This window comes from Bos grunniens, chromosome 23, assembly GCF_055505025.1.
Source record: "Bos grunniens cultivar Pamir isolate PY7600 chromosome 23, Bosgru_T2T1.0, whole genome shotgun sequence".
Classification (NCBI taxonomy): Eukaryota; Metazoa; Chordata; class Mammalia; order Artiodactyla; family Bovidae; genus Bos; species Bos grunniens.
Genome location: NC_141187.1, coordinates 20,451,651 through 20,463,710, shown reverse-complemented (window position 1 = coordinate 20,463,710; position 12,060 = coordinate 20,451,651). Strand labels below are relative to the sequence as shown.

The window sequence follows — 12,060 nt, the reverse complement described above, 5'->3', positions numbered from 1 at the left end:
TTACATGGAGCCCAAACCTGCCTCCCTGCTTGCTTGGTTCTCTGGAACAACACAGAACAGGGCTGCTCTCTTCATCTCATTTGAAGACAGCAGTTTTGTCCCCTGAATTTCTCTGAACTGGGGTTCCGTGGTGGCAATGCAGGAGACCTGGGTTCAATCCCTGGGTTGGGAAGATCCTCTGGAGGAGGAGATGGCCACCCACTCCAGTATTCTTGCCTGGGAAATCCCATGGACAGAGGAGCCTGGTGGGCTACAGTCCATGGGGTCACAAAGAGTCAGACACGACTGAGCAACTAAATAATAGCAACTATAACATATACATGTATATATGTTGTTTTTCAGATTCTTTTCCATTATAGGTTAGTATAAGATATTATAGTTCCCTGTGCTATACAGTAGGGCCTTATTGTTTAGATATGTTATTAATATATATAGTAGTGTGTATAAGTTAATTCCAAACTCCTAATTTATCTCCCCTACCCCCACTATCCCTTTTGATAACCATAAGTTTGTTTTCTAGCACATCCTTTTCTGACCCTCATCAGTCCAGAGAAAAAGACAGTGGGATCATAGAGCTAGACTGCTCTCTTTTTCTACATCTGTTGATCTCTTACAGTCTCAGTCAGACAAAAGCTCTGTGAGGATAGGTCTTGTCCAAGCCTAATGGTGGGTACATGGTAGCCCTTTAATTAACACTCATTGGTTGACCATTTGATCACCCAGCTTGTGACACTCAGTTTCTTTCCACCTGTCACTAAGGAGAATCAGATGCAGTCATTTATCAGTTGGATATCTGCCTGTTGGTTTTCGGCTGATGTCCTGAGCTGGAAATCAGAACCCTTCATTCAGAGCACACACCAAGTGGAGTTGAAACATAAGCTGAGCTTGCCCTGGTGCTCCCAAGGGATGCATCAGGGCTGGATCCTGGGAGGGAATCATGCTTGCCAGGGCTGATGGGCAGAGAAAATGCAATTCATTCATATGAAGACACTGGGGTTCAGGGCCAAGCCAATGGTGATTGGTAAGTCTGTCCAAGCTGTTTGTCTTTGAAGTTATTAATAACTGCATGGTCACCCCACCTTCAAAACATCCTTTATTCTCTTTCCTTGAGGACGAAGTGGCACCATTATGGGTGATATGATTCTATCAGTAACACTATTAGAGGTCATGGGAAGAACACCATTCTAGAAGTCCAGAAACTCAAGTTCTGTTGTCGTTGAGTCGCTCAGTCATGTTTGACTCTTTGCAACCCCATGGACTGCAGCATGCCGAACTTCCCTGTCCTTTACTATCTCCTGGTATTTCCTCAAAGTCGTGTCCATTGAGTCGGTGGTGTCATCCAACCATCCCATCCTCTGTTGTTCCCTTCTCCTCCTGCCCTCGATCTTTCCCAGCACCAGGGTCTTTTCCAATGGGTCGGCTGTTCGCATTAGGTGACCAAATTATTGGCACTTCAGCATCAGTCCTTCCAATGAATATTCAGGATTGATTTCCTTTAAGAATGACTGGCTTGATCTTCTTGCTGTCCAAGAGACACCACCAACCAGCAGCAGGAGCTGGGACAAGTCGTTTACTCTTTGGGGAAGTCGTTTTTCTCATGTCTGAAAGAAGAGGTGTGGATGATTATTTTCCTTCTCGCCTCTTCCCCTCTCTTCCTCCCCGTCTCTCAGTCACACATGGTTGGACCACCCACTCAAGAATCACGTGTCCAATTAGGTGGACAAATGGGCCTCCCAGGCCCCATGCTTCATCCTCCGGTTCCTCCAGTTCCTTCCAGCACTAGACTCCCGGTTACGCCCATCCTTGGATGATGTTCAGTGCATCATTCACTTGGAGGAGCTGGAGTTCGGAAGGAGGATGACCCACAAAAGGACAAAGGCTGGACCTCGCTTCCCATCTCCTTGGATTTCTGCTGATCCAGCTTATCAGAGCCCAGAGCCCTGGCAAGCCTCTAAAGTGCAGAAAGCATGAAAGGAGAGCCAAGTCAGACCTCCAGTTTGGCTTCAGATGCCAAGACTTAATCTGGGCTGGGGGAGCTAACTGTTTTCATATGAAAGCAAATTCAGAACATGAGCATGGAGGTTCCTGCTGACGTCAGAGCTTCTCCCGCGCGCGTTCCCTCCCTCTCTCTCATTGGCTTTCCTTCAGCTTTATCTGCATCCTTGGAGGCCAAGTTGCTCCAGCCCCACTGCTCGCTGACAGCCTGGTTTGAACTTTCATTGTCTGGCTGCCTCCTATTCTCATCTCCCAACTCGAGCCAATATGTGAGGAAAGAACCAGCTCTGGTCAAGCTCAGGGTGTATGGATCCGGGCAGGGAGGGGCATGTGGGACTCTTGTCGTCTCCCGCAAGACCCTTGTTCTCCACCACCCCCCAGACCCTCACGTGGCACAGGGTCCTGTTTAGCCCCTGCAGCAAACAGGAAGGGAGCTATACATATAAACACAAATATAAATTCATATGTTGAGTCTCTGTTGTTTCCCAGTTCAAATTATATCCTTTAAAAACCTGAAAATAAATTCCAGCAGCGAAAGACTCAAGGCCACCCCATGGATTAGTTTTTTTTAATGGATGTCTTGACCTTATTATGGCTCTTTTTCTTTCCTTTTCTCCATTTAAAAAATTGGAGTATAGTTCATGTACAATATAAGTTACAGGGGTACAACAGTAATTCACAGTTTTTAAAGGCTATACTCCATGTATGGTGGTATGGAAGTCACTCGGTCGTGTCCAACTCTTTGTGACCCCATGGACTATAGCCCACCAGGCTCCTCTCTCTGTCCATGGAATTCTCCAGGCAAGAATACTGGAGTGGGTTGCCATTCCCTTCTCCAAGGTATCTTCCCTACCCAGGGATCAAACCTGCATTGCAGGCAGATTCTTTACCATCTGAACCACCAGGGAAGCCTATACTCCACGTGTAGCTACTATAAAATACTGACTATATTCTCTGTATTATACAATACACACTTAGAGCTTATGTTATACATAGTAGCTGGTGCCTCCTAATCCCCTACCTCTGTTTTGCCCTTCCCTTCTGGTAACCACTAGTCTGTTCTCTGTATCTAGTTTTCTCTTTTAGATTCCACATATAAATTGTAACATACATTATTTGTCTCTCTCTGTCTGACTTATTTCATTTAGCAAAATGCTCTCTAAGTCCATCCATGTTGTCGCAAATGGCAGAATTTCATTCTTTATCATGCCTGAGTAGTATTCCATGGTGTATATGTATCACATCTTCTTTATCCATTCATCTGTTGATAGACATTTAGGTTGCTCCCATGTCTTGACTACTGTAAATAGTACTTCTATGAACATTGGGGTGCATGTATCTTTTCAAATTAGTATTCTTCTTTTTTTTTTTTAAAGATATGTACTCAGAAGTGGAATTACCAAATCATATGGGGGTTCTGTTTTTAGTTTTTTGAGAAACTTTCATATGTTTTCCACAGTGGCTGCACCGATTTATATTCTGTGGGCTTTTTTCATTCTCTCTGGCAGTTTCAAGCTGCTTCCCTCATTGGAGCCTCCACCCCTGCATAGATTTGCTCCTGACCCAAGACAGCCTCTTCTTAAGGCTGTGGGCAGCCCCAGGGCCCCTTCCTCTTGCAGTGAAGACAGGGCTTTGTCCAAGGACCCTGAACCCATCTCTTGTGCTCATTGGCCACACCTATCCTGGATGGACAGACACTGCCAGGTGGCTTCGGTACTGACCTCCCCAAACCAGTTATATTAACCGAAAGAATTTAATATGAAGAAGTGCTAAGTACCTAAGAACTAGGGAGGCGATATGTACCTTGTGGTTCCTTCTTCAGGGCAGGGGGCAAAGGGAAGAGTTTGGAATGATCAAAACTTGAACTATACAATAGCCAAGACATGGAAACAAACCGAATGTCCATTGACAGATGACGGATAAAGAAGATGTGGTGGGTCTCAATGAATTCTGACATTAGATGATGTTTCTTGAGCACTTAAAGCCAGCACCTCCCCCAGATGACTTTTATGTATATTAAATAACTTACTACTCCAAGGTAGGTCATCTTATTATTTCCATTTTAGAGAAAAAGAATTTGGGGCTCAGAGAAGTTAAGTAGCTCGTCCAAGATCACACCATTGTCAAGTAATGGGGTCAGGATTACAGATCTAGTCATCTGGGATCCAGAGCCCACACTTTTAACCACTATGCTATTGTCTTTCAATACAAACACCACTTCCCCAGAAGGCTCAGGTCCACAGCCCCGAGTGTGGCAGACGAGGGAGAGAACAGGAATCACCGTCTGTTCACCTCCACATACCCTGAAGCTCCATATGCATTCCGGCATCTAACTTGCATGTTTTTTTGCTTTGCATTCCCTTCTGTAGATACGGCTGGATGGGGGAAGAAAATAGTTGTCTATAATTCTATCAGTCAGACGTATCTTCTGCTAACAGATTGGTGTATATACTTCTGCTCATCATACATATTCCTCCTAATGCTTTATACTGTACTTCCAACTGAACAGCCTCTTGAAGCGTTCTTCAAGTCCCTGGAATTTTCTCTGCAACCTCATTTTTCATGGCTCTCCAGTATGCCACTGCATGTATATATGACAACGTATTTATTCATTCATGTGTTGTTGGACATTTGTGTTGGGTACCTTTTTTTTTTTTTTGCTATTTCCAAATAGTCCTGCAGTCCTATTTACAAGAAACTAAATCTTCTTATACACTCACGATATTTCCTAGGAAAGGAATACCTAGAAGCAGAATTACTAGATCAGAGGACAAATTATACTTGCTTGGGAAAATATAATACAACAAAAATAAAAAAAATAGCATATGATAATTAAATCAAATAGTGTTGCATTAAAAAGGCGGCACCATCACCTTGCATGACAAGTGTCTTGCTGTTGGCCCCTGGGGGACACATGGAGGGTCTTCCCGCTGTGCACACACAGGGCCACATCACTGATCCTTCCCGGTGATCTATTTCACGCTGCCACATCACCAACACTTCCTGGTGATCTATTTCACGCTTTAACGCCATCTCTATTGCAGATTGTGGCCAAGAAATACCGCAACTACGATTTCCCGGCTGAGATGACGGGTCTGTGGCGGTACCTCAAGAACGCCTACGCCCGGGACGAGTTCACCAACACCTGCGCGGCCGACAGCGAGATCGAGCTGGCCTATGCGGACGTGGCCAAGCGCCTCAGCCGATCCTGAACTTGGCCGTCTCGCCCCATCGCTGCTGCAGAAGGACTCCACCGTCTCCCCAAGGACTCTGGCTTCACACACTTCTCTTCCACGCCACCTCTGGAAACTTCTGTCTCTATCAGGCCACATCTCTCTGGCATCCTTGGAACCCCCCCGCCTGCTGGCTTTGACCAAAGTCAGCGCCATCTCCCTCTGGTCAGGCAGGAATCCCGCAAGCAGAAAAGAGAGAAACGGTCAAGCTGTCAGCCTTTCGGACCTGGACTGGGTTCCGTGTGTTTGGGGGTCGGTGCCGGGGGGAACCCTGTCTGTGGGATTGTCACTGGCCCCTTTTGCCAATATTGAAATATCTCCTGAGATGCATTAGAAACCTACAACATGCTGTCCTTATCCACCCCTCCTCTTTGTCAGTAACTCCAAGGCCAAACGCCCTCTTCGTTCTTGTTAGAAAGAGGTGCATGGCTGTGTTAGTGGAAACAGAGAGTGGATGGGGCAGACGTGGGTCTGGGCACGTGGCAGACACACCTCTAGTCACTCAGCACTTTCTAGCATTGTCACTTCGGGCACTGAAGGCCAGATTGGAAAACAACTTCAGACAGTCTCAGTTTTCTGCAGTGCTGGGCACAGTCTGATGTGATTCCATACCTGGCTTGATGCTGATCTCTATTATCTGTCTAGGCCTTGCCAGGAAGGGAAATTGGCATGCCATTCCAAACTGGGGTACCTGGGGAGGGGAGGGGAGGGGAGGAGTGTTGATGCCAAAAGGCCCGTGGGGTCTACCAGCCATGGGGTTTGCTTGCTTATGGGAGTGGTTTCATTGGGGATTACATGCCTGGGTTTGACTATGTTTATCCACGGTTGAATTTTGGTCTCTGAGAAAGCAGATGGGAGTGTGGGGGGTGGGGGGATGGATGCAGGAGGCTAAGAAGACCTTTGTATGAGGCTCAGTGTTCCCTGGGAATCTTCTAGATAGATCTTTTCTCTTATGATCTAAGTCTCGAACCAGTGATGTCATGTAGCTGCCATCTTCATAGCAAAATACCAACAATTGACCAAAAATGACTCTCCAGCTTCTTCAAGTTGTTCCTGGATGTGGGTCTGTGAGCTGGGTGCTCTCTGATTCAGCTGCAGCCTCTGATGTGTGAGAGATACATTTAGGAGGTGGCTTGATCGTGGAACCTTAGGAAGAAAGTCCATGGGCCTTTCTGATTGGGAAACCATGTGGTTTAAACTCAAAGAAAAAATACACGTGCATCTGGGTAAATTTTCCTACCGTCTGATTCCAATGCCCGATGAAAAAGAGGAAGCTGTTTTTTAGCTAGCATTTCACTCTGTAGTCATTCTCCTTGAGTTTCACCTCCTTAAACGCTTACCCTGCCTGAGCACAGGAAACTGTGCAGAGGAAACGAAGAAAAATGAACTAGTCATGAGCTCCCTCTTGCCATGAATGCCCTGGGAGAAAGTCCACCCGCCGCAGACCCTTACCTTCAACAATCCTCCCTTCTGTGTTACCTGTTGATGGAGGCTGAGGCTCCCAAGTGCCCGAAAGCCCCAGGACTTGGCTCGCTGCTCAGTGAGGGCAGGACAGCACGGGGCCTTCTTGTAGAAACATCACGAGGTTCTAACCCAAGCAATATCTGGACCTACCTGCCTCCAGGGATCTCTGGAGAGAAAGGGGACCCAGTGATCAGAGCAGAGGGGAAGAAGCAGAGGGTCCCCTTTAGCCCAGGGAGGAAGATGCCATTTCTCAGTGGGGCATCCTATAAGCCTGAGACCTTTCATTCAAAAGCAGAAAGAATGGATTCATTTCCTCCTCTAAGGGAACCTTTGCAGGACTCCCTGCTAACTTTGTCCCTGGAGATGTTTGAAAAGGCGAACTGATGAGGAAACAATCCTTCTGACAATAGGGAAAAGCCCCATGTTGGTCTCATGGGAGATGAAAGCTTAAATGATCCCAAAGGCCTTTTCATTAGTGTGAAATTCTGTTGTCCTCAGAGATCCTTCCCTGAACATCACAGCATAAGTACGATGATCTAAGAAGCAGTTTACTTTCCCGAGATCCAGAGAGGTACTGTTCTTGAGATATACCTGAGAGGCACAGCCAGTGAGCCACGGTGAAAATGGCAGGATGCCCAGGCAGAGAAGCTCCCCCAGGCAGAGTAGCACCCCAGGCAGAGTGCCCCTACAGAGGAGTTTTTGAACCCTGAGGACACTGGATATTCAGAATTCAGCAATTGGCAAGTCTTTAAACACAGCCTTTAAAAACAAACAAGCCAAACTAAATCAATACTGTTGGTTCTAGCTGTTCCTTCTGTGGTTGACTTAGTTTTATATCAGTAACCATATTAGGGCCAGGGGTGGGGTTGGAGCAGTTATATGACCCCACCGTAATCATTTAACAGAGGGAGAGGAGTTGTAGATGGATGACATTTCCTGGTACTCAATCCAGGAATATTTATTTATTGCAGCAGCAGATTATCATATGATGCAACCAACTATTGATTTAAAGCTTTAACATCTATGACGAGGTTTATCAGAGTATTTTTAAATAATATTGCCTTATGATGATTCTTTTCCAAAGAGATTTTTCTCCACATCCTTCAGTTTCCCTGGGTTTTGGCCATAACCTTGTCCTGTACACAGCATATCATCTCCCAGCCACAGTGTGGAAAGGTCCTCAGATGTCCTCAGAATCAACTCAGGGAGTATTGAAGGTCTGCAATTTGACCCTGAACTCCAGAGTGTTGAGATGGGAAGTGACCCTTGTTATTGGTCTGGCATGCATATCAATATCTCAAAAAGCATCTCAGTGGCAGTAAGAGGGGATTTACTTGGGTTGAGATTCTATTTTACTCTAGATTTATTTCTCTCCTTTGGTTTTCACATCACTTTTTTTTTTTTTTTTTTGGTGGGTTAGCATAGTGTGAGGCAGAGGGAGAAATAAGAATCATATTCAGAACAATTGTGTTGAATTTACCCATCTTCTCAGTCCTGCCGGCCTCTCAGCTTGCCCTGAGAGAGTGTATTGGATAAGATTTTAACAGCTATAAAAGATGAGCTGGATCAGTAAAATCTAGACTGGTCCAGCACATAGTTCCTTCTATTGCACAGCTTCATTACCTGACACTTCAGAGTTACCAGTATGAGTGTGGCTGTCTTGTTTTGAACAAACGATACAGTTACCTGGCACCAAGCTCATGAGTTGAAAAGTGAAACCCACGCTCCAGTGGGTTGTTTGACCACAGGTCTCCAAACTAGTTTCATCTTCCCAAGAAATGATACTGTCTTCAGTGTTCACTTATCTTGCTGGTGGGGCCATGGAAATGCTTGATCTTTTGATTAGAAAGAGGCCATGCCAAGAATGAGTTTTCCTGGGCTGAATTTTCTAGCATTTGTCAAATGATACAACAGAAACTCTTTGTAACACCTGTACCCCCTGGCCACTCTGCAGAAAGACAAGATCAAGCATCTTAGAATGGTTGTAGAATGGCTCACATCTGGAATGGACCCTGAAGATCTAAGATCCTAGAAATCAGCAAGGTCTGGACAAACAGAATGAAAAAGGAGGCAGTGTCAGGAAGATACAGGTCTCAGTTCAGTTCAGTCGCTCAGTCGTGTCCAGTTTTCCATCAGGAGAAAACGGTGAGAGTTGGTGTCTGAAATTAAGTTGGTCTTGGGGCAGGGGACATCCAGTAGGTAGGTCTGTGACTCCTATTTCCAAGGGCCAGGAGGCCAGTTCAGCAGCAGAGGGAACCAAGATGCTGGTGACTTCTCCTTGGAATGAGCAGCATTAACTCATGGTTAAAATAAGTTCAATGATTCCCAAGGGATCACTTCCTTATTTTAAAAAATAACACTTAAAAGCCTCAGGAACATTAGAAAAAGAAGTGTGCATGGGAAGCATCCTGGTTCTGATGTGAGGACTGAAGTGTTCACATCTTGGCTTTGGGACCCTCCTAGCACACACGGCCCATTGGTTTCTATCCACGGCTCTTGGCATGTAATCCAAACAACACATGCCCTCCTATGAATACATCATCCTCTCCCTTTGTCAATATTCTCCTCCCAGCTTAGTTTCAGGATCCTTTCATTATGTGACATGGTATGACCCAAAATGTGCATAGTCTTACTTAATGTTACTTAAGGAAATGGATCCAACGTTCCCCTCCTCAACCAAAACAAAAATTAAAAATTGCCTCACTGTAGAGCTTGGGTTAATCTATTTCTATGAAAGCAATCTTTTTTGGCAAAATATAATTTTAAGGATACAGTCATCTATGGTATTTATGTATAAAGATTTTGCAATATTGACTATGTATATGCTTAAAATATAAAATATCTGACTGATGTTTGAACTTGTCTTTCTTTCCTGACCACCTGGCTATCCCATTTTATAAGCTGGAGAGTTAACTAATTTAGCAAAGAAGCCTAGCTTTTATAGAAGATCAAACATTTCACTTTATAAAAACACTCCCAGTGATGGTCACTTGACTTTCCTCAAGACCTTTAGCTGTGGTGATAAAACAACAGGACTTGCTTTCAAGCCTTAATAATGTAAAATTCCTTTTTAATGAAGACATTGCTAAGTGTTTTCCTCATGAATCTGAACCAGTTATAAATTTGTTTTCTGGTCTTGATTGGTATTGACTAACTCAAATAAAGTTGGTTTATTTTCAAATAGTACAAAATCGACCATCAGACGTCTTATTGAAGGTGGGGATTTCCTATGCTGTTTGAAATGAGTATGAAATACTTCTTTTTTCCAAACGTTATTTGGTTTTCCCATTACAAAAGAAAAGATGTTCATTCTTCTTAAAAATCAAAAGCAAATAAAAAAAAAAGAAATAGGGAATTATCTGGCTGTCCAGGTGTTAGGCCTTGATGTTTTCATTGCCATGGTCCGTGTTCAATCCCTTGTAGGGGAATGAAGGTCCCACAAGCCACGTGGCGCAGCCAAAAAATATGTAATAAAAAGAATGAAACAATGTCATTTGCAGCAACATGTGTAGACTAGAAATGATTATACTAAGTGAAATAAGTCCAGCCAAAGACAAATGTCATGTGATATCACTTATATGTGGAATCTGAGAAAAAAAAAAATACAGATACAAATAACTTATTTACAAAACAGAAATAGACCCACAGGCATAGAAACAGACCCACAGAAAACAAGCTTATGATTACCGAAAGTGTAAGGAAGAGGTATAAATTAGAAGGATGGGATTAGTAGATACACTGTGCTGTGCGGTGTTTAGTCCGATGCTTTGCGACCCAGTGGACTGTGGCCCACCAGGCTCCTCTGTCCATGGGGCTTCTCCAGGCAAGAATACTGGAGTGGGTTGCCATGCCCTCCTCCACGGAGCAGATACACTAGTGTAATAGATTACCAGCCAGGACCTGTGTATAGCATAGGAAACTCTACTCAGTATATTGTAATAACCTATAAGGGAAAAGAATCTGAAAAAGAACGTATATATAACTGAAGTACTGGGCTGCACACTTGAAACTGACACAACCTTGTAAATCAACTATGCTCGGAAAACTGTGTGCACTCAGTCATGTCCGACTCTTTGTAACCCTGTGGATTGTACCCCACCAGACTCCAAGGGATTTTCTAGGCAAGAATACTGGAGTGGGTTCTATTTCCTTCTCCAGGGGATCTTTGCAATATAGGGATTGAACCATTGTCTCTTGCCTCTCCTGCATTGGCAGGCAGATTCTTTACCCAATGAGCCTCTGGGGAAGGACATAATCAACTACATTTCAATTAAGAAAAAAAAAAGAAAAAATAATAGAGGAATAACAGAAGGAAAAGCAAAAAGCATTTGACCCAGCCATCTAAAAATGGATTTTTATTTTAGCAAGGCTAGAAATCCTATCCTAGTCCATGAGTCAGGGGAAAAGAATATACTGATGTTCCTTCATGGGTCTCATTTCAGTTTCCTACCTGTATTGTACCTGGGGGTGGGTCAGCAGTGACAGCGCAGGTGTGATTAGCACCTTAGAATACTGGCTTCCCTGCACTGGAAGGACTCTCTTGGCTCTCAATGGCCTCACCCTATCAGCCTTCCTGACCTGAAAGTCCCACCCTTACCATCATGTCACTGACTGTGGATTAAGGTCTTCAGAATCCTGAGGAAGATTCACCTGCAGTCAACATAGTGCCCGAGGAATGCCTCTGTGAGCATTTGCGTTGCTGAATGGTGCAGTGTTCTTAGCAGTACCCTGAGCTCTCCGTGCTGCCACAAAGTCTTCTCATCACTTTGGAAGAGATCAGACCCTTGCCTCAGGGGATGAGTCCTGGCAGGAGAGGCAGCCTGGAGCTCAGAGAAGATGCTGTTGGTGGTCATCTCTCCACCCCGACCACCCCCGTCTTCCTCTGGCCGATCTGATGGGCTCAGGAGTCTACTTCCCCATCCCTCCCTCCACCCCACCCGTCCACTCCCTCCTCATCTTTCTGTGACTCGGGTGAGAATGGTTTGAACCTCAGGTTCAAGGGTGAATCATGAATGGTCTGAGTCTGTCCTCCTGGCTGTGGTTGGCTTCAGAATGGGCTGTTGACCAAGTTTCCCCCAGTATTGTGAGAGGAGGTTTGTTCAGGAGATTCTTAGAAACATTCTTTAGGAAGTGACTCCCCAAGTCACTGCCTCTGGTGCTGGGATGTGGGTGTGCAGTCTGGAAGGGCTGCAGCTCTCTGGTGACCATGAGGGGCAAGCCTCAGGCAAAGGCAATAGGACACTGAAATGGGGCAACAGTGGAGACAGCCCGGGTCCCTGATGTGCCCAGAGCTGCTGAATTGTTAAACCCTAACGTTGGTTCCGATCTTACATTTCCTGTCCTATAACACATCCGAGACTGTCTGAAG

General features: G+C 45.0%; 1 protein-coding gene across 3 annotated transcripts in view; it reads left to right on the top strand.

Moving 5' to 3' along the window:
* CLIC5 (CLIC family member 5) overlaps nucleotides 1–9,883 on the top strand; it is a 169,407-nt gene extending 159,524 nt beyond the window's left edge. For all 3 annotated transcript variants that reach the window (XM_086370715.1, XM_086370717.1, XM_086370716.1), the window contains exon 6: nucleotides 5,040–9,883. In XM_086370715.1, coding sequence (XP_086226841.1) covers nucleotides 5,040–5,207 — 168 coding nt within the window. In that variant the 3' untranslated portion in view covers nucleotides 5,208–9,883. The remainder of the gene's footprint in view (nucleotides 1–5,039) is intronic.
* Nucleotides 9,884–12,060: the final 2,177 nt, after the last annotated feature.